Raw genomic sequence first — 20,597 nt, 5'->3', positions numbered from 1 at the left:
TCATCAATGAGGTGGGAACTGCTCCTCTTGAAAGGGTTGGGCAACGAGGATATGAAGTATGTTTAGAGGTTGAGACAATAACAGTCTCTGTTCAGTTCATGAGCAAGAGATCTTTAGCAAGGCAGTAACAGTGAAACTTCTTAAATGCACACACTATTCTAAGCAGAAACTATGACATTCCTGTTCTGCAGAGCCTTGTACTCATCAGGTTTTCAAAGATTCTTTGGCAAGATACCTGACTTCATGATATAATCTTATATTTTACTGGTATCAAAAAGTTCTAAGTAAAAAGTAACTAGGATTTAATTCCTTTTAGCTAATTAGTCTCTTCTTTGAAGACAAACTGCCAGGAAAGTAAGATTTACTTCTGACCAGCAATACATTTACTCATAGTAACCCCGAGTAGAATATCATCTTTCAATCGCTTGCTAGAGGTATGTATGTGTAACCAGGATAGATTGGATACAAATGCCAGTTCTGTCCTTATTTAAATTTTCAGCAGTAACTTTATGAGTTCAAATGCATTACCATGTTTTTACAATTTTATTGTTTTTCCCTAGCTTTTCGTATTTCATTACAACTTAAAGGGACAATAGAAACACCCATTATAGTCTATTATATATTTCATGAAAACAACTGGTTTTCATAATGCCTCAGTATAGTGAATGAAAAGACTATGTTGGTACTTCCCTCTATAATATAGACTTTAATTTGGGTGATGTGCTACTTTGTCCTGCTTTAATTGCTGAAAGTGATTGATTCTTAGGAGATAAAGGTTGGTGATCTCTCTAGTGACTTCAGCCCCTTAGCTGTCATCGGTGTTGGGGTGCAGGATGTCCCCTCCTAGACGCTATTCAGGATTTGCTGACATCAGCCTTCATTCATGAGCACTTGCTCTGTTTAGCGATGGCACTAATATGAGGAGACGCGTGAAGTGGCTTGGTTTATAGAAGAGGGCAGAAGAGGCACGGTGCTGTGAAAACATTCCCACACACACTAATGGCTCATTCACACAGAAAACAAGTGAGAGCCTTCAGTCCCTTCACAAAGCTTAACAGGAACAAACCGACTCAAGATTCCAGAAGCAGCAGTGTTCATATTCAGCACCAGCTTATGCTCCTAATCTTTCCACTCCCATTGCCTGGTAATCCACACTGCCAGTTGCAGCAATGGATTGCTATGGGAAGTCTTAAAACTGGTTCTACAGGTCTTCTGAATGAAATACTTATGATTTATTTGGTTGTATGTCCCATGGTGAAGCTCACTTTTCAAATAATGCTGTAACAAAGTGACTGGCAGGTCCTAAACTGCTTTGGACAAAATAGAGATGTGGTTGACAATATACCATACTGTCATTTCTGACCTTTCCTTTTTATAAAGACCCATTTATGGAAGTTCAGAATTTTAGAATGAAAACACATCAAGTCATAGTCAACTCTGGCTGATTGTTTTCAAAAACCAGATGGCTTTAAAAAGATAATCAAATCCATTCTTTAAAAGTCATTTTTAAAGTCATTTTAAAAGGCATGTGATTCACTATAAATATATATTCGTATATAATCATACAAATATACTATATTCTTTTACACATGCATGCATTTCTGCAAACTCTCATTTTTCAGATTTCAAAAGGAAATGGGGCATTTCATATTGTTCGATTTCCCAAAGTATTCTAACAAATCCATTCATGTACCAGACTCTAATCTTTTTAGTTTTTACTTTTTAATTAATTTGATTAAAAATCCAGAAAGAATTTTGCATTTTTCAATAGTCTTATTTTTGGTATCTTTTTTAAAACACATTATTTATTTATTTTTATTGACACATATTAATTGTACATGCAGGGGTCCCACCTGGGGGCAGGGTCATATAAGACCCATGGAACTGGCTGCAATCAACTCAAGAAAAATAAACTTTAAAATGGCAAGAAATAAAAAGACAGGACATGCAGAACAGTTTTCAAAGGTGGGAGCCAGACTACCACTAGCTTGTGGGGCTTCTGCAAGTGGCCCTGAGTTTTTGTTCCACTTAGCTGTTATTGAAGGTGTTCATCTCATTTAGCCGAGCTTCTGCTATGACCTCTGTTCTTCATGAACTTAATTGTCAAAATGTTTACAGACCCAGCAGGGGTGTTTGCAAGCTGTATCCCTTATAGGCCAGGCTTTTAGAAAAAAAGCAGAAACTGCTCAGGCAAATAATTTAACTATTAGTCTAAAAGTAAACTAACTGTAGCTAAATTGTTTTTACTTCACCTTGCTCAGTTTATTTCTATGTTTTTCCCCTTTTCTGGAGGTATTTTCCCTTACCAAGAATGGGGTCTTCAGTCCCCATTCGCCCTGCAGTATACCTTCATGGGCTGCAACTTGATGTATTGATACATATCCATACCTGTGTATGTCCCTGGGTACATATCCATGTCATGCAAGGATTCAATCAGGGGAGTTAGTGTATCTATCACTTCATGCCTTTATCATTTCTTTCTGTCAAGAAGATTCAAATGACTTCGAGGTATTGTAATATACAATATTTTACTGTTAATCCTATTCACCTGATGGTGCAGTAGAAGACCAGAATTTATTCCCCCTATCTAATTGTAACTTCGTACTCACTGGCCATCATCTCCCAAGTGTTTGCTCCTTGCCTCCCCTCCAGTCTGTGGTCTGGTCTTTGTTATACTCTTGGCCTCTATGATATCAATTCTTTTTTTCTTTTTTTTTTTATTCCATACATAAGTGATAAGATCATTTGGTGTTTTCTTCCTGTGCCTGGCTCATTTAAAATGACATCCTCCTATGTTATCTCAAATGACAGGATTTCTTTCATTTATATGGCTGAAAAATAGTTCATTGTATGCCTGACAATGTAAGCACGCAATGGAAAGTTCATGAACTTAACTGTCAAACCTCATACATAAAGTGTGCCAAAACATGTATACACAATCTAAGCAATGAAAAAACTACACCTCTTGTAATTGCAGAAACCAGACATGACTTGACTATTACAAATTTAACACGGTTGTATTTTTTCTTAAAAAATACATGTTTTTGACACCCTCTAAGTGTGTGCATGTATGTGTATGTGCATATGCAGCATGTTTTCTTTCTTCGTTTTTCTATTGTTAGATATGTAGATTGATTCCATATCTTGGCTTCTTTTTTATGAATACATAGCTGTGTACATTAATGCAATCATGGGGTACACTGTGGTGTCTTCACATACAATTTGAAATACTCTCATCAAACTGGTTAATGTAGCCTTCATGTCATTTTCCTAGTTATTGAGTTAAGACATTCATACTCTGCTTTTAGAAAGATTCACTTGTACCCTTGTAAAATAAACCATAGAGGTGACCCCACCAATCACCCTCCTACCACCCATCCAGCCCATGCCCCTTCCGTCTCCCTCCCCATATTCTAAGAGTATAATTAGGTATAGCTCTCCTATGAAAGCTATAAATTAGTTTCAAAATAGGGCTGTGTATATTGGATACTTTTTCTTCCATTCTTGAGATACTTTACTAAGGAGAACATTTTCCAGCTTAGAGTGCTGCAGTAAACATGAGAGTGCAGCGATCTCTGACACATACTGATTTACATTCCTTTCCATCTATACCCAGTAGTTGCACTGCTGGATCAAAGGTAGTTCTGTTTTCAATTTTTTGAGGAACCTCTAGATTGCTTTCCAAAATGGCTGTACTAGTTTACAGTTTTTCCAGGAGTCTATAAGTGTCCCTTTTCTTCCACGTCCTTGCCAACACTCATTTTCTTTTTGATAACAGCTATTCTGACTGACATGGCTGATACAGTCATGTGTATCTCATGGGATTCTGAATTGTATTTCCCAATGGTTAGCAGTGTTGAGCTTTCTTTTTTTCACATACCCCTTTCCCACTTGTATGTCTTCTTTTGCAAAATGTCTATTAAGATCTTTTGTCCATTTTTAAAAAGAGTTATTTGTTTTTTTGCTGTTGAGTTGTTTGAGTTCCTTATATATTTTGCATAGTACCCCAACATCAGGTGTATAGTTTGGTTGCATTTTCGCCCACTCTATAGATAGTCTCTTCACTCTGTTAATAGCTTCCTTTTTTCCTCAAAAGCCATTTGATATGATCCCATTTATCTAGTTTTGCTTTCGTTCCCTGTGTTTTAAGGTGTATCCTTGAGGATGTTCCATTTGCAGTTGAGAAGAATGTGTATTGTACAACTCTTGGATGGGATGCTCTGCATATATCTGTTAAATGGATTTTATGCAGTGGTTCTCAACCTTCTTAATGCCACGACCTTTTAATACAGTTCCTCATGTTGTGGTGACCCCCGACCATAAAATTATTTTTGTTGCTACCTCATAACTGTAAGTCTGCTACTGTTATGAATTGTACTGTAAATATCTGATATACAGGATGTATTTAGGTGACCCCTGTGAAAAAGTTGTTCAACTTTCAAAGGGGTCACAACCCACAGGTTAAGAACTGTTGATCTGTGGTATAGTATATATCCGATTTTCTTTTTGTTTTCTGTCTATATGACCTTTTTATTGTTAAAATGGTATCAAAGTCCCCACGGATTTTCTTGGTTTTTTTTTTTTCAGTGTTTGGCCAGGGCCGGGTTTGAACTCGCCACCTCCAGTATATGGGGCTGGCACCTTACTCCTTTGAGCCACAGGTGCCACCTCCCTTCTCAAAACATTTTTGTATTGCAGTCTATCTCTCCTTTTGGGGTCTAATAATATTTGCTTTATATATCACACACATAATAGATATATATTAAATATATATCATATATATGATATATATTTAATCACAGATATATATACTTAATATATCTATTAATAGATATATAACTATACAATAATTAATATATTAATTAATTAATAGATATAATAGATAGAGATATATATAATAGATAGAGATATATGTAATATCTATTAATAGATATATATTATATATATATCTGTGATATATATATTTAATTACAGATATATATATATTTAATATATATCTATTATTAGATAGGTATATATCTAATAATATTTGCTTTATATATCACATATCATAAATATTTGATTTATATATTTGATATATATATATATATCCTTTGTAAATTGATCCCTTTATCATTATATAAGAACCTCTTTTATCTCATTTTACATTTTTGACTTAAAGTCTATTTTATCTCATATAAGTATGGCCTTAAGTGTTTGCTTTGGTCTTTGGTTGCATAATATACCTTTTCTCACTCTTTCATTTTTAGTGTTTTTATCTTTAATGGTAAGACAAGTCTCTTGTAAGCAGCATTTTGGTGTATTGGTGGGTTTTGTTTTGTTATCCATTCAGCCACTCTATATCTTTTAATTGTAGAAATTAATTCATTTATATTCAAGGTTATTAAAGATAGATAAGAATTTATTCTTGTCATTTTGTTAATTGTTTTCTTGTTCTTTTGTAGATGGTAGGAGCTTTGTTCCTTTCTTCTTCTGTGTTTTGACGGTTTTCTGTGGTTCTAAGCTTTATTTACTTTCTCTTTCTTGTTTCTCTGCTTTCATTTCTTTCTTTGAGGTTACCATGAAACTAACATAAAGACTCTTAAAATTATGATAGGTGGCATTAAGCTGATATCAACTTAATTTTGGCTACATAAATATATGCTATACCCTCCCACAAACACACAATTTATATTTTTTGCCTTAATTACTTCTTTTTTATCTTTTGTGTGTCTCTTAGCCATTAATTAAAGTTGTTGTTTTTGACCATTTTGAATTTAAACTTTTATACTAGAGAATTGAAAGTTATTCAAGGCACCATCACACCATCACTACATATATCACTGGGGTATTCTGAATTTGATTTATTAATTTACCTCTACTGGTGTGTTTTATACTTTTGGATGTTTTCATAAGAGTAATAATTGTCTTTTTGTTCACAGTTTTAGCACTCCCTTCAAGCATTTCTTGGTCTAGTGGTGATGAATTCGCTCAGGTTTTGCTTATTTAGGAAGATCTTTTTTTCTGAAGAAAAAATGTATTAGCTTTGCTAATACATCTATGGAATTCTTGACTAACAGGTATTTTTCTTTCAGCACTTTGAATATATCATCTCAATCTCTCCTGAGAAATCTTCTTATAGTCTAGTAAGGATTTTCTTATATGTAACCTAATGCTTTTCTCTTGTAGTCATTAGAACTTTCTCATTGTCTATAGCTTCTGACAGTTTGATTATAATATTCCTCAGAGATATTTTAAGTTGAGTCTAACTGGGTACTTTTTAACTTTCTGTATCTGAATGTACATATTGCTTGCAGTACATACACACTTGAGAAATTTTCAGCTATTATTTAATTACATAATTTCTCTGTAACTTTCTTTATCCCTTTCCCTCCAGCACTCCTATAATGTGAAAATTTGTCTACATCGTGGTGTTTCCTAAGTACCACAGGCTTTCTTCATTCTTTTTTTATTCTCATTTTATTTTTTGTTCTTTCACTGGATTATTTCAAAAGGCCCATCTTCAAGTTCAGAAATTCTTTTTTTTTTTTTTTTGAGACAGAGCCTCAAGCTGTCACCCTGGGTAGAGTGTTGTGGCATCACAGCTCATAGCAACCTCCAACTCCTGGGCTCAAGTGAGTCTCCTGCCTCCACCTCCCAAGTAGCTGGGACCACAGGTGCCCACTACAATGCCCAGCTATTTTTTTTGTTTTGGTTGCAGCCATCGTTGTTTGAATCCAGGCTATATTCAAACCCGCCACCTTGGGTGTACATGGCTGGCGCCTTAGCCACTTAAGCTACAGATGCCAAGCCCAAGTTCAGAAATTCTTTATTCTCCTTCATCTACTCTGTTGTTGAAGCTCTCACTTGTTTTTTTTTATTTATTTATTGAATTGTTCAGCTCTAAGATTGCTGCTTGGTTCTCTTTAGCATATTTATTTCCTTGTTGAATTTTTCAGTTGCATTATGAATTGCTTGCCTGTGTTCTCTTGCATCTTGCTTATTTTCCTCAAAATTATTATATTAAATTCCTCTACAACACTTCATAAATGTTCTTTTCTTTGGAATCTGTAACTGAAGACTTAGTGTATTTCTTCAGAGGTGTCATGTTTCATTGCTGTTTTATGTTTGCTGTGCCTAGCTCCAAAAACAGTGACTCTGATGGAATACTAACTTTTTCCCATAATTTTATATATTAACTTTTGTAGAAAGAGACTTACCTGTAGATGAGTCCTAAGATGTTAGCTGGATATGATGCTTTGGGTTTGGCTGTGGGAATCAGCAGTGTGGTTTCCATGTGGTCACTTTAGCTGTAATCTCTAGCAGTGATATCAGTGTTTGCCCTAGTGCCCTAAGCTGCAGAACTTTGTAAAGTCAGTGGTGTGATTTTGCTGGGAATGGGAGAACTGGGTTGGTTGTCAAGCTCAGTTAGTTCATGTGCAGGCAGATGGCCCCGAGACAGCCTGGGAAGACAGGGAAACCACCAGACTGGTTTTTGGGATGGGCGTGCAAGTGGTGGTGTCAAGCAGCTTTGCAGTTGTCTGTCTAGGGATGTGGGGCTACCCCTGGACTGGCACACATGTGTGTGAAAGTGCCAGTCAGCCCTGCAGCAGTCTGTCTAGGGAAGCAAGGCTGTTGTCAGACTGGTGGTTGGCATGTATAGCCGCATGTGTCTATGGTAGAACCAGGCTGTTAGCATTTTTATAGAGTTTCTTCAGAATGCAATTCACATATTACTTTGAATAGTTATTATAAATGCAGGTTTGTACTTTATTTTAATTTTGTGATGACCTACAAACACATTTATTGGTAGTATTGTCAGCAGCTCCATTTTAAGATGTGATACAGGGTGGGCATACTGTTGGTGTGAAATATACTATGTTAAATTATTTTAAATTGCACATAAACTTTATCCCCACCCTGTGCAGGAATGTGCATATAATCTTCCATCCCTGATAACATTTAATTGATTATATCTTGCTGTTGTTACTATCACAGTAAATAACAAAGAATTTAAAACAACAATAACTAATTGTAAAATAAGATATTCAATTATATGTGAAGACTTCAACAAGTTTCCTCATCCATAAAATCATCAGTTATCGACCGCAATTGTTGAGACTCTTTGGTGGAAAAATGCCTATAAGTTTCTTAGCAGGAAATTATTTCATAGAAGTATGAAATATATATATTCATGCGTATATATATGAACTATATATATGAATATATATATATATATCCCGTCTCTATAGCTCTTTTCTTAATAGACCTACAGTTACATTTTACATTCCCTAAGGTGCCAAAAGTATGCTTTTTGTTTACATATTTGTATGTGCTGTGTAACACGGTATCCACATTAATAAATTTTTGCTACAGGTATCTCTACCCATTTCCTTTTTAAATTCACATCTTCTAATTTATGCAGGTCAGGGAAAACATCTACTTATGTATATTTAAATTAGGAATCAATGGGAAATAGGTGGAATGTTAAAAAAGAATACTTGAAGTGTTCACTTTGGTGGATGAATTTCATATCTATAGTGGCTTTTTAAAGGTGTATTCTGGCTCCTCAGACATGTTTCAAATTGTTGCTAGATAAATGAAGCATCCCTGGAAGGCATACAGTCTACAGAAGGTACAACTTTCTAGTTAGACTGGTCTTACTATAGTCAGAAAAGGATTTAATAAGTGGCAATTTATGCTGATTGCAAAATGCTCCTGTGGAGTCAATGAGCACACCTCCATGTGGCCTCCCACGGAGGTGCGGAATGTTGCTGGTCACCACACATCAAAGGGTTTGTCCTGCTCTGCTCCACTCCTCCCTCCTCCTTTCTTCAGTATATTCTGAGAAATGCTACAACCCACATTCAGTCTGTGTTTGTAATGCATCTTCTTCTGTTCCCTCACATATGGCAGTCTGAGACAATTACCAAATGAGACATATTATCAGGGCATAACTGTCAAAAATGAAGAGACTAAGCTATGAATAAATATTATCCACTTATTAGCTGTGCTGCTCCTGTGTTCTCTAATCTATATGTGCCTCTGACTCTCAGATTTACATTCATACCCTGATTACCTGTGCAGCAAACTAATGCAGTGATAATGATGTTCAGGAAATGATTTATAAAGTCAAAGGCAGATTTTACTCTAAAGTAAGGTTTCTTACCACTTTAAGGCTGTAGTCCTCTTTGCCAGTCTGGTGAAATCTACTAAAGTCTCAAAGTGATGTTTTAAAATTCATAAAATGATATATATAAGCTTAAAAAGAAAGTAATATATGTAATTTCTTATTAAATTAATAAACTTTAAGAAGTTCAATAGTTATCAACATTTGAAAATAATAATGAATATATGTATTATTTTGAAACATTATATACAAATAAAAAATTTTACAATTAAATAACATGAAATTGAACGTGTTTTATAGAGAGTAATGAGATATTTACAGATTCTGCATAATTAAAAGTTAGTGCTATTATTTAAAATAAAATATTGTAACATCTATAGTGTGATATGGATATCTATGACATCTATGATATCTATCAGTGAGAAAGACACAGGTATTGTTACTACACCTATGGTTTCTTGCCTAAATTTGTACTTGAACAGAAGTGCTTAATTTCAATTACATTGTAGTGAAAATAGAGTTATATTTTTCTCCACATAGATTCACAGATGCTGTGTTAAGCGTTCTGATCTGATATGACCCAATTTGAATGGTTTTATTAAGTTATTTTTCCCCTCTAAACATCGTTTATAGACTTTCTATCTTAAATATAAATTTACTTAATTTAAAGATTTTCTTGCCTCTGTTACTCCCATGAAGATGTTTGGAAGACATGTTAACTATTTCAGAACCTACAATTTCCACTTTAAAAGTAGTCCTCATTCCATTGAAAGGAACAAAAGCAAATATTCCTTTAGAGAGACACACACATCTCAGTACCAAAGTGTCAGGATTTCTCAATACTTTTGGACTCTTAAAGGTAAAGTGAACCTCTGCCGGATCTCCAGGTATGGTTGCAACTTCTGCCTTCCCAGCTATGCCTCCTTTTTCTCACCACGCAGGAAAGCCACAAGAATGTAATGATTGAGCATAATATTGAATGTTACACTGTCCTAGTTTATTTGGTCATAACGTTATTTTGAAAATTTGATGTTTATGGATAAATAGCAAAAAGATTATAGTAAACCTCATAGCACGCAAGCATGGTGCAGCTCCCTGGTTGAGAACAGCTGCTCTACACATGGACACATACACTGGGAATTAAGTGCTCAAACATTGTATCTTTCAGGCATAAAAAACATCATTTATCATTTATAGCAAAGTACTAACATGAAAACCTTAGTGATCTGAAAGAGTTCGTATTTCACTTAAGCACAGGTTGGCAAAGTTTTTATCTGAAGGTCCAGATAGTAAATATTTTCAGCTTTGTGGGCCATCTGGTCTCTACTCTGCCATAGTATGAAAGCAGATCTAGACAAGACCTAAACAAGTGAGCGTGGCTGTGTTCCAAGAAAAACTAATTTATGGACACTGAAATTTGAATTTCATATAATTTTCAGATGTCACAATATATTATGCCTTTTAAAATGTTTTTCCACTTTTTAAATATATAAAAATCATTTTTATTTCATAAGCCATACGAAAACAGGCGGTGGGTTGGCGCTGGTCCATGGACCACAGTTTGCTATTCCTACTCTTAAACATAAAGTCAAAAGCCAGTGAGCAGCCCAGTTAAGTAGGTTAAACTAGTTATGAAGAACATCCATAGGAGACCTGCACTTAAAATAAATTTTAACTAGAATGTGGGGTGAGGAAGTCTTTGCCATTTTCAGATGATGTAACATATAGGCACAGAATTCAAAATTATATAGAAACTCTCTTGGTCTGAAATCAACCAGGATCCTCATCTCAACGATAATAGGTAGGAGACATCAATTGTAGGCAGACTTTACAGATTGCACTGCAGCAAAAATGTGGACTTGTTAGGGGAGCAAATTTGCACAGCACAAATTTAGTTTCATTTTTCTTCCCCCGAACATCTAAACACAAGGAATATGGTATTTATTTACCTTTTCCAGAGTTACTAACATTTCGCTCTCCCCATATAATTATTTATGTTAGCAAGACCATGAAAGCTTAAAAGCACAGGTCTTCTAAATTCATAGAAAAAAATCTTCATTACGGATTATTAATGACAGAATTGATTTTCAGGGCATTTTTGCAGGGGGAAAAACAAAGACAAATTAAAAAGGAAAAAAAAAGCAGAAGGAGGGTGGTAGACAGTAGCAATATGGTGTGGGTGCAGACAAATCCCTGTGATTCATGAAAAAGTTAGGGCTCACAGATTAACTCTGTCATGAGGATGTGTCTCATTTCTTATAGAATAGTTCCTATCAACAAGCTTCAGATCCTTACAAAAATTAGCACGGATGTTCACCTATTTAGGAATCAGTGTAAAACACACAATATTCAATGTGAACTCTAATCCTGTGGTGTGGTCACGCTGGTGGTGGTGGTTGTTTTATAAATATCATCAAGCACACATCTGGGATTTTAGTGCTTGCCACAGTGTCGTTTTCTGGTTGACATATATCTAAGAAATGCGTATATTAACACCCAGGCTATAGAGCCAAGCACATTTTAGTGCCGGCTACAGCTGAAAGAATATGTTTCCATTCCTTGTCCATCTGTTCTTGGCAACATAAATTTAAACTAGAAATACAGAGTAAGTTTCATGAGAAATAAGTCTAAATAGGATTTAAAACAGCAAGGTGGATGCTCTGAGTTATTATGACTTGTTAACATTTTATTTTATAGCTAAAAGATTGTTTTTCCTAGGAGTAATCTCTTGCTGCAACTACAGCTTAAAATTAAAAAAAATAATAATAGTTTCTATTTTCACTTTAAAAATATACAGGCTTGGTCACATATTTTGTTTAAACTGCCTATGTCAAATTTTCCAATGATCATGGAGCTAATGAACGTTGAGATTTCAAAGGACTAATTGTCACCACACAGTTGAATCACAATGAAAATGGTCATTAACATCTCTGAATTCCATGCTAAAATGGATTCATTAATGAGGAGTGAAGGCTTTCTGTACAAAATGGATTCCACATGAAATAGATTTGGTTTTTTTATGATTCCATCTTCCTCTGCGACCAGCTATTACATAATTATTTTATGTAATAATCATGCCACCCACTAAATATTAACCTCCCAGATTTTTCTGTGACTAAACAATATAAAATGACTTATTTACATGTAAACATACATAAGACTATTAAAATTGCAAAGGGCTATCTATGTGCACCTAGACTCCCACCTCCAAATCCAGGGTCCTGTCAGTCTGAGTTAAATAGGTGAGCACATGGGCTGTCACTGTGTCTTGGGGCAGGACTCTCTAGGATTCTACTGATGTGAGTTCAACATATGCTTTGGGGCTGAGTACAGATCTTCAGGTTGGAAAGAGCCCTTGAAGCTCATCTGGTGGATGCTGGTGGTTGTTCTTTTATAACTATCACCAGGCATACATCTGGCACTTTAGCATTAACCTCTGTCCCTATTTATGAAACATTTCCATAATTTTCATAAAGTTTGTTCTTTTCATTCGATTTATCAGATGTAACATAGTGTATTAACATTTTTGGTTCAAATTTTGGCTCTCTTTCTAGGCATGTGAATAAAAATAAACTGTTAAGGTCCCCAATTTCAGCTTCTAAATATATGTATTAGGGATAATCATATTTATCTCAAATCAGTTTTAAAGGGGAGCAGATGTGATAATATATAGAAAGTGATTAGTCCACTGACAGGCACTTAGTAAACTCTCAATAAGCAATACCCCTTACTGTTAGCCCCTTCTTAATGTCTTCTGTTTAAAAAATAACAATGATGATGATTACACAGTGCTAATTATTTAACCTACTCCCACATAGTGTTGTGGTAGAATATTCCTTAACATCCGAAAAAATACTTTAAAAAACTGCTGTTGTCTCTTGAACTTCTACGCAAAGCTACGATTACTGTGGACAAGCCATTCAATGATTTAAGGACTGAGTCTTCTAATCTATAAAATGATAAACTTCAACTCTATGATCTCGAAGGTCTCTTGTTCGAGTAATTTAACAAAATCATGTTTGACAGCTTATCTTCATACTTTATTTATAGTGTCGAAATGTGTTTGCTGCCAAATGTCTGATGTGGGATGTATAAATGTTCCATATATACATGTGGAATAACATTAAGTTTGTTGATGTTAAAAACTACTGGTATATTTTTTGGTATTTTTTGGCTCAGAATCTATTCTTCCCAATTTGTTTTAGAATAAGCTGACAGCAAATCATTTTCCACAGAACCTTGAGGTTTAGTTAAACTGAACATTACAAAAGTAGGCCATCTTTTCATTACTTTCACTTTCTAAGGCAAAGAAGCTTTATTTGTGAAGTGGCTTTCAGATTTTTTGTAATCTCCATAATATCTGATGGCATTAAATTGTGGACATATGCATATGCACTGTCCACTAACAGGGCATCTATTTTCTTTCAGATCTGAGTGACCAGCTTCTGGAAGTGGTTGGCTTGGAAGGAGCCATGGAGATGGGCCAAATATACACAGGACTGAAAAGTGCTGGCCGGCGACTGGCTCAGTGCTCCTGCGTAGTTATCAGGTAGCTCTTTCTCTGTAATTGACACAGGGATTTGACAGGGATTTGACAATGAGCCTCCAGCTCATTGAAGGATGGGAACTCTGTTGGCAACAATGGTCTTAATGTGTAGTCAATGTACTGATGTATTTCCAAATAATGGAAATTGGCAGATTTTACAAAATATGAATTAGCAATTGCTTATCACGTTCATTGAAATCCAATTCTCTCTTGTTAACCATCCTGGACACATTGACAAACCAATTCTAACACACAAATTTTATTCCTTCAAATAGTAGTTCATACACATTTGAGTCCATGGAAGCCCCTACATACCTACAGGGTACATAAATCAGAGAAAGCACTGTTGACACTCCACTGACTTAAATTCTTTTATGGACTAAAGTGCCACATTGTTTCTGTAAAGTTAAATAATATATTAATATATTTTTGTACAGTTTGTACAGTAAGATATTTATATGTGGATTAAATTGTCAAGAAAATTTTTTCCAAAATTTTAGCCAAAGGGGAAAAAAAGAAAAAGGTTCTAAGGCAAGATAAATTACAGACATAATTAACATTATTTGTATGAAACTGTTGGTACTGGGAGATCTGGAACATTGGATACCTTTTCCAATAGGAAAGCATGAAAACCAGGAGGCTGTGTTGGCCTAGGAGTTCTGGTTGTTTCATGAAACATAAACTCATATGTTTTTCTTTTGGGATCTGGAATTTAGATTTATATCACTACATTTACCATGAAGCTTTTAATATTCCTGTGACCAAGACATCTTTCCTGGTATTCATTAATAGTAAAGAGTTGAAACCCCTTTCAAAAAAGTTAACCTTAGAGCCCAGCTGGTACCATATTTGCCTTCCCTGGTCTCACTATCTCAAATCTTACATGTTGTCTATAATGAAGTATTTCAGTGTTGTACTTACTGTGCAATATTTCCCTCCAGGACTAGCAAGTCTCTGCCAATGCAGATCGACGGGGAACCGTGGATGCAGACTCCGTGCACAGTGAGTACAGACTAACGGAAATGCTGTCAATTTCATTTTGCTTTCCATGTATATATATTCCTATAAGTAACTACACCACACTAACTGTTCTTCTTTTTTAACTCCTTAAGGACTAATCACCAAATATCCTTCAATTTTTGATTTATGTATCGGAGACGCTGCATTCAGGTTTTAGATAGTACATCCCATTGGCAACAACTTAGCTTTTGAATGTTTGTATTAGCCTACGTATAACTTTTAGATATCATCGATCAATTATAAAATCTGGGGCTAACCAAAATGTTAATAGATTTTCTTAAAATGCTTTGTATTTTTTAGAGCACCTTATGAGAAAATTACTTATGCAACCTTCATACACGCATCTGTTCTTTTGCCTCCATTTGGAGATTTGAAGTCTTTCTTCTCCATAGTAAAAATATCCTGTTTAATTTGCCCATAGTTGTTTTCTTCAAAGTCAGATATTTTTAAGTCAGACACTTTGCCCCCTCCAAGAATTTCAATTTTTATTTGTATAGTGGATATTTCATTACATTTCTTTCTTTTTTTTTGCAGTTTTTCACCAGGGCCACATTTGGTACATGGGACTGGCACCCTACTCCTTCAGCCACAGGCACTGCCGTTTTTCATTACATTTCAAAACATGCTAGGCATTGCTTTAGGTACTGGGCATAAAACATGTACAAGATCAACCACATAGTTGTGTTCAAGAAACTTAAATTCTGATCCTAAGAAACTAAGTAAACCAACTATCAATATATGATAAATATAACCTCCAATATTAGAAGTGTTAGGATAAAATTAAGGTAAAAGAATAAAGAGGAACTGGATGTAGTTTGGCAATTACTACTTTAGATAAGTGAATCTGGGAGCCCTCTTTGAAAGGACACAGCCAAAAGCTCAGTGTGTGGAAGAAATAGTAAGGAAGATGGTATGATAAGAATAGTTAGAAGAAAAGTAAAATTAGAGGACAGGGGCAGATTATGTACAGACAATGATGGTAAACAGCTAGCATTCCATTCTAAGTGCAGTAGGAAACTACGGCAGGCTTTAAGCATCATGTGATTTATAGTATTAGAGGTCGCAGTGGCTGCTCTGTGGAGCATAGATTGTTCGCAGCGAGGAGGAGGCAGGTATGTCCCAGTAGTCTTAGCTTAGGCAAGGGTGGTAACAGGGAAGGAAAATGAAGTGGATGGATTTAAGCTATATGTTGGAGTCTTAACAGGAAGAATGTACTAATAGTTCCATAAGGTTTGAGGATAGTGATCAGATAAAACTGTTAGACTGAAGTTAACTCTCACCTGTGAATGACGCTGTCATTTACTAAATAAATTAAGACTGTAAGAGAAACTGGATAGGAAGTGATGAGGGAGGGTCTTTATTGTGCATAAGCATTGTACTATGTGCTTATATTATATGTATTTTATTAAATATTCACACAAACCCTCAATAATGAATATCACCATTTTTCAGCTGGAGAAATCTGAGCCTTTGGGAGGTTAAATAACCTATTCAAGGTGAGGTATGGAGCAGATATGGGATGAAAACCTGTGACTCTTTAATTAAAGCCCATTTTTTCATTTAGTAGCTTAAACAACTTTATACGTTCCAAACAGCACAGATTAGCATATAAAGGGGATTTTTTTTTAATTTTACATTTCTCATGGTTTTATTCTGAAGCTATTGGCTCACACTCTGTGTACAGTACATAAAGATAATTTCCTGCTTGTTCGTTTCCGGTATGTTCCTCTCAGCTGCGTGAACTCCATGCGGTTTTCCTCCCTTGTGAGCACGTGTGCATTTATATCTTGTCTGTTATTCTTGCCTCAGTGAATGACCCTGTTAAATTCACACTGTGATACTGACATGGATGTTGCAGAGGTGGTTTTTGTTCGTGGTGCTGTTGCTGGTATGGGGGGGTAGTTAATAGCGATGATGTTGGCAGGGATGGTAGTGATGGTGGTGGTGGTTAGGATAGTGGTAGGGTGATAGTGGTCAAGATGATGATGATGGCGGTGGTAAAACTCATGGTGTTGCTGGTAGTTGTGACGGTGCTGGCAGTGGGGTGGTGGTACTGATGGCAGTTGCAGTTGTGATGGTTGTGATGCGGGATGGCAGTTGTGGTGGCGATAGTGTTCTGGCCTCTAATAAAAGGTCAAAAAAATAAAATATCGTCAGCCTTGGTCATGAGAGAGTAAGTAAAACAAAGACAGTGAAACCACATAGCCGTATAAGTACCCTCTGCAATCTTTTGGACTCTTACGGAGAAAGGGAGTTTGGTTCCTATACCACATTTTAAGTCAAGAAGCAGGAAAGGCTTGGATAATTTCTACCATTTATTAAGTTCTTAATATGTGTCATGTGCAGTTTATTTCTCACAAAAACCCTACAAATAGCCTCATTTTATGAAGGAAGCGACGGAGGGAGACAAAGGTTAAATGGTTGTCCGATTCTGCACAGCTAAAAACTGGCAGAGTGAAGTGTAGAATACAAATGTCTGAACACAATCACTAAGAACATGCGGTGACGGCTATGTTAACCAGGTTGATGAAAATATTTCAAATTGCATATAAAACCAGCACATTGTACCCCATAATTGCATTAATGTATACGCTATGATTTAATTTTTTATAAAAGGAAAAAAAAAAAAAGAAATGGCAGAGGAGACACTGAAGTCGAGGCAGCCTGGCTTCAGTGTCTGTGCCACCTCTCCCCTCCCCACCGTGCGTCTCCACCTGAAAAGCACCCAGTGGATGCTGGAGATTTGTCTCCAGAGTGTGACCTTTGGTAAACCACTGACTGCCTTTCTGCAGCTTTAAAATGTCTCGTCTATTGAAATTTAATTAGTACTTTGGAATAATTTCAGCTTGTTTCATATAAGTACTTTAATAACACTTTTCTTAACTTTTCTTTCAATTAGTAATGAGACATTTACTTCTCTAATTGTCAAATTAGTAACAGTTTTTATGCAATGTATATTTAATTGTCTCTTTTTGTAAACTCGTTCATTTAAAACATTAATTGCAGCCTACAGTGGGCCAAGAATTATACTAGACTATGGTTCATTATTTTTATTACATTCTGTTAGATTCTACTTTTCCTAGAACCACATGGGGTTCTGAACTTTAAATTATACTTTTGCTAAAGTGAACATTTAGTATTCATCACTTTGGTGTGGTTAACTATAAAGTGTTTTTTGTTTCAATAGAATAACGCAACATTTTTCTCACAGAGCATAGGAATTGGTAGAATGTTAAAATTCTCTGATGAGTCTAAGTATCTGTGAGTTGATATTCAATTTATGAAGTAATCACTCTAAATATAATTTTAGAGGAGAGGAAGAGCTCTGTTTTTCTTTAAGTGGAATATGTAAAATTGAAAGACAGGCAATAAATGGGTTTTGATGTTTAAATCAATTAATGCTTTCTTAAAAATCAAGGTAATATAAGTTCAGGAGATGGATGGTAGTGATGGTTACTCAACAATGTGGATACATGCTTAATGCCTTTGAACTGTACGCTTAAAAAGTATTAAGTCAATATGGTAATTTATAAATGACCACAATAACAAAGTAATTGAGAAGAAGGATTCATGTAATATTTATTTATAAATTTTGCCAATCCTGAGTTCAAATATCAGGAACAGCAAAGCCAAAGTTCTTAAAACTAATTCTTTAAATATGTTCTTTTTAATTATTTTTATGACCTATATTATCTTACAGTAAAGCAATGAACAGAAATTGGTTAAGTGCTCCTGTGTTCATAGTTTTGTAATAATCAGTGAGCTGGGCAGCGCCTGTGGCTCAAAGGAGCAGGGCGCTGGCCCCATATGCCAGAGGTGATGGGTTCAAACTCGGCCCTGGCCAAAAACTGCAAAAAAAAAAAAAATTAATAATAAAATAAAAAAGTAATCACTGAGTTTACCCAGAATGAATTTTGACCATATAACTATTGGTCATTTAACAAGCATTATCAAACTAAGGAGAATATTAATTCTAGAAGAATGTACGTTGAAGATGATTTTAGCAGAGCCTGGCTTCAGGCTGGACTCCAGAGCCTATTTGCTCCTTTTTGTTTCCTCCCCTGATCTTCCCTCCTCAACATACAATGCTGTTGTCACCATGTTCCTATAAAGGAAAGAAGGAACAGCAGCTTGGGGGAGGTGGAGGGTTAGAATGATGGCATAGGGGAGTATAGATGAGGTACACTCAGCACCCCCTTACCACTCATTTATTATAAGTGATAGGTGTCCAGTAAAGTTTCATTAAATGAGAAATGACTATACGAAGCCTCAGGAACCTCAAATTCAATATAACCCACATAGACCCGCATTTGCCTCCCCACATTATAAGGTCATCTTATCGCCTACATAGGCTGTTCTTTCCTACATCTTATTGAGTTAGTAAAACCATTACACACCCATGTTTCCTAAGCTGGAACTCTGAGAGCCATCCTATTTATCTCTCTATATCCTCAAATCCAATAAACCTGGTCACCTACCGGTAGGGCCTATTTTTGGAATCATTTTCTTTCTTTCCAGTCCTACTACCATTGTTTTACATTTGGAGCTTTTCATTTGGTGTCTCCCTCTCTCTCTCTCTTTCTCTTGGTAAAAGCCAAGAGATATTACCTTGTTATTTCTTCATTGCTGCTGTTGTTATGTTTAAATCCATTCTTCACATTTCTACCAGAATGGTCACTCTAGTATGTATCACTAGGACACGGTTCTACATAAAATCCTTTAATTAATATCTATGTGATAAAATACAATTTGAGCCAGGCTTCCTGTCGTATCCACATCATCTCTTACTTCATTTTACCTTTTCATTTGCTTTCCCTTCATATCCAAATGTTTCCTCTGGTTCAGTTGAGTGACTCAATTTGTTCTTTGAGACTCATCTCTAACTTCCCTGTGCACACCTCGCCTTCGCTGCGTCACCCTCTACCCTTTGTTCCAAATAGCTTCAAAGCTCAGCCTCAGTAATTCCTAGTTTTTTTCAGAGTACTAACAACATCACATTGAAGTTATCAGCTTATGTGTCTAACCTCTCTTAGACACAAGCTTACTTAGGTCATGAACCATGATTTTGTTCATCTTCCAACCTGCAGAACGTAGCACTGTACCTCACACATAATTAGATTGCCAATACCAAGTGCATTTTTAATTTCAAATTTCTCAAATACTTCTTGGGGTGGTATAACATTTAAAAAAATGTTTTCTACCAAATCTTATTTCACTGAACATAATGTAGGTTGGCTAGCAATTCATTCACATATTTTTCATATATAAATACATGTAAAAGTTATTTTGAGTTATCTTTATTCATTATATTCTCAAAGCAAAAAATTTGAATGTATCAGAGAAGAAATACTTTTTCAATCTCACAAGATTTAGTCCTTCTGTTTCCTGTATGGAAAATTAAACTTCTCTGGGCCACTTCCCTCTGCTTTATCAATTCTATATTCATTTTAAACACTGCAGATGCTTCATTCTGATAATTCTTTGAGACATTATTAAGCACATATTAGTTATTACTTGCAATGCATTTATGAAAAGTAATGACAGAGATTTTGATGCATTATCACTCTGAGTGTTTTTTTACAATTAAGACAGAGGGAAATCCTAAAACTTTCTTTCATATGGTAGAGAATGGGAAAAAAGTCATGAACAGATACTAAGTTAAATGGTGAAGTGACTACAAGCAAAATACAAAGAATCTTCAAAGCCACGGCAGCTTATAGAAAGCATTTACATGTGTTTTGATCTCCCTTTGCTTTTTAATGTACCTTCCTGGTAAAATACCTGACCCTGCTTGCTCAGAGTTAGATTACAACTACTGGCAACATGAAATTTAACTTCAGACCGTCACTCAGCTAATCTCTGCCCTGTCTGGTCATCTTGCTGTCTTCGATTTGACTCTTTGCATACCTGGGTCCAATAAGA

General features: G+C 35.5%; 1 protein-coding gene across 6 annotated transcripts in view; it reads left to right on the top strand.

The window, feature by feature from the left end:
* Window positions 1-20,597, top strand: part of DGKB (diacylglycerol kinase beta) — a 694,453-nt gene that overhangs the window by 656,786 nt on the left and 17,070 nt on the right. For all 6 annotated transcript variants that reach the window (XM_003782718.2, XM_012811488.1, XM_023519015.1 and 3 more), the window contains 2 exons: window positions 13,538-13,658; window positions 14,597-14,657. In XM_003782718.2, the coding sequence (XP_003782766.1) occupies window positions 13,538-13,658; window positions 14,597-14,657 (182 nt within the window). The remainder of the gene's footprint in view (window positions 1-13,537; window positions 13,659-14,596; window positions 14,658-20,597) is intronic.

This window comes from Otolemur garnettii, unplaced genomic scaffold (genome assembly GCF_000181295.1).
Source record: "Otolemur garnettii isolate 467f Iridium unplaced genomic scaffold, OtoGar3 scaffold00005, whole genome shotgun sequence".
Lineage (NCBI taxonomy): Eukaryota > Metazoa > Chordata > Mammalia > Primates > Galagidae > Otolemur > Otolemur garnettii.
The sequence above is the reverse complement of the archived record's forward strand: the minus strand, read 5'-3'. Positions and strand labels throughout refer to the sequence as shown.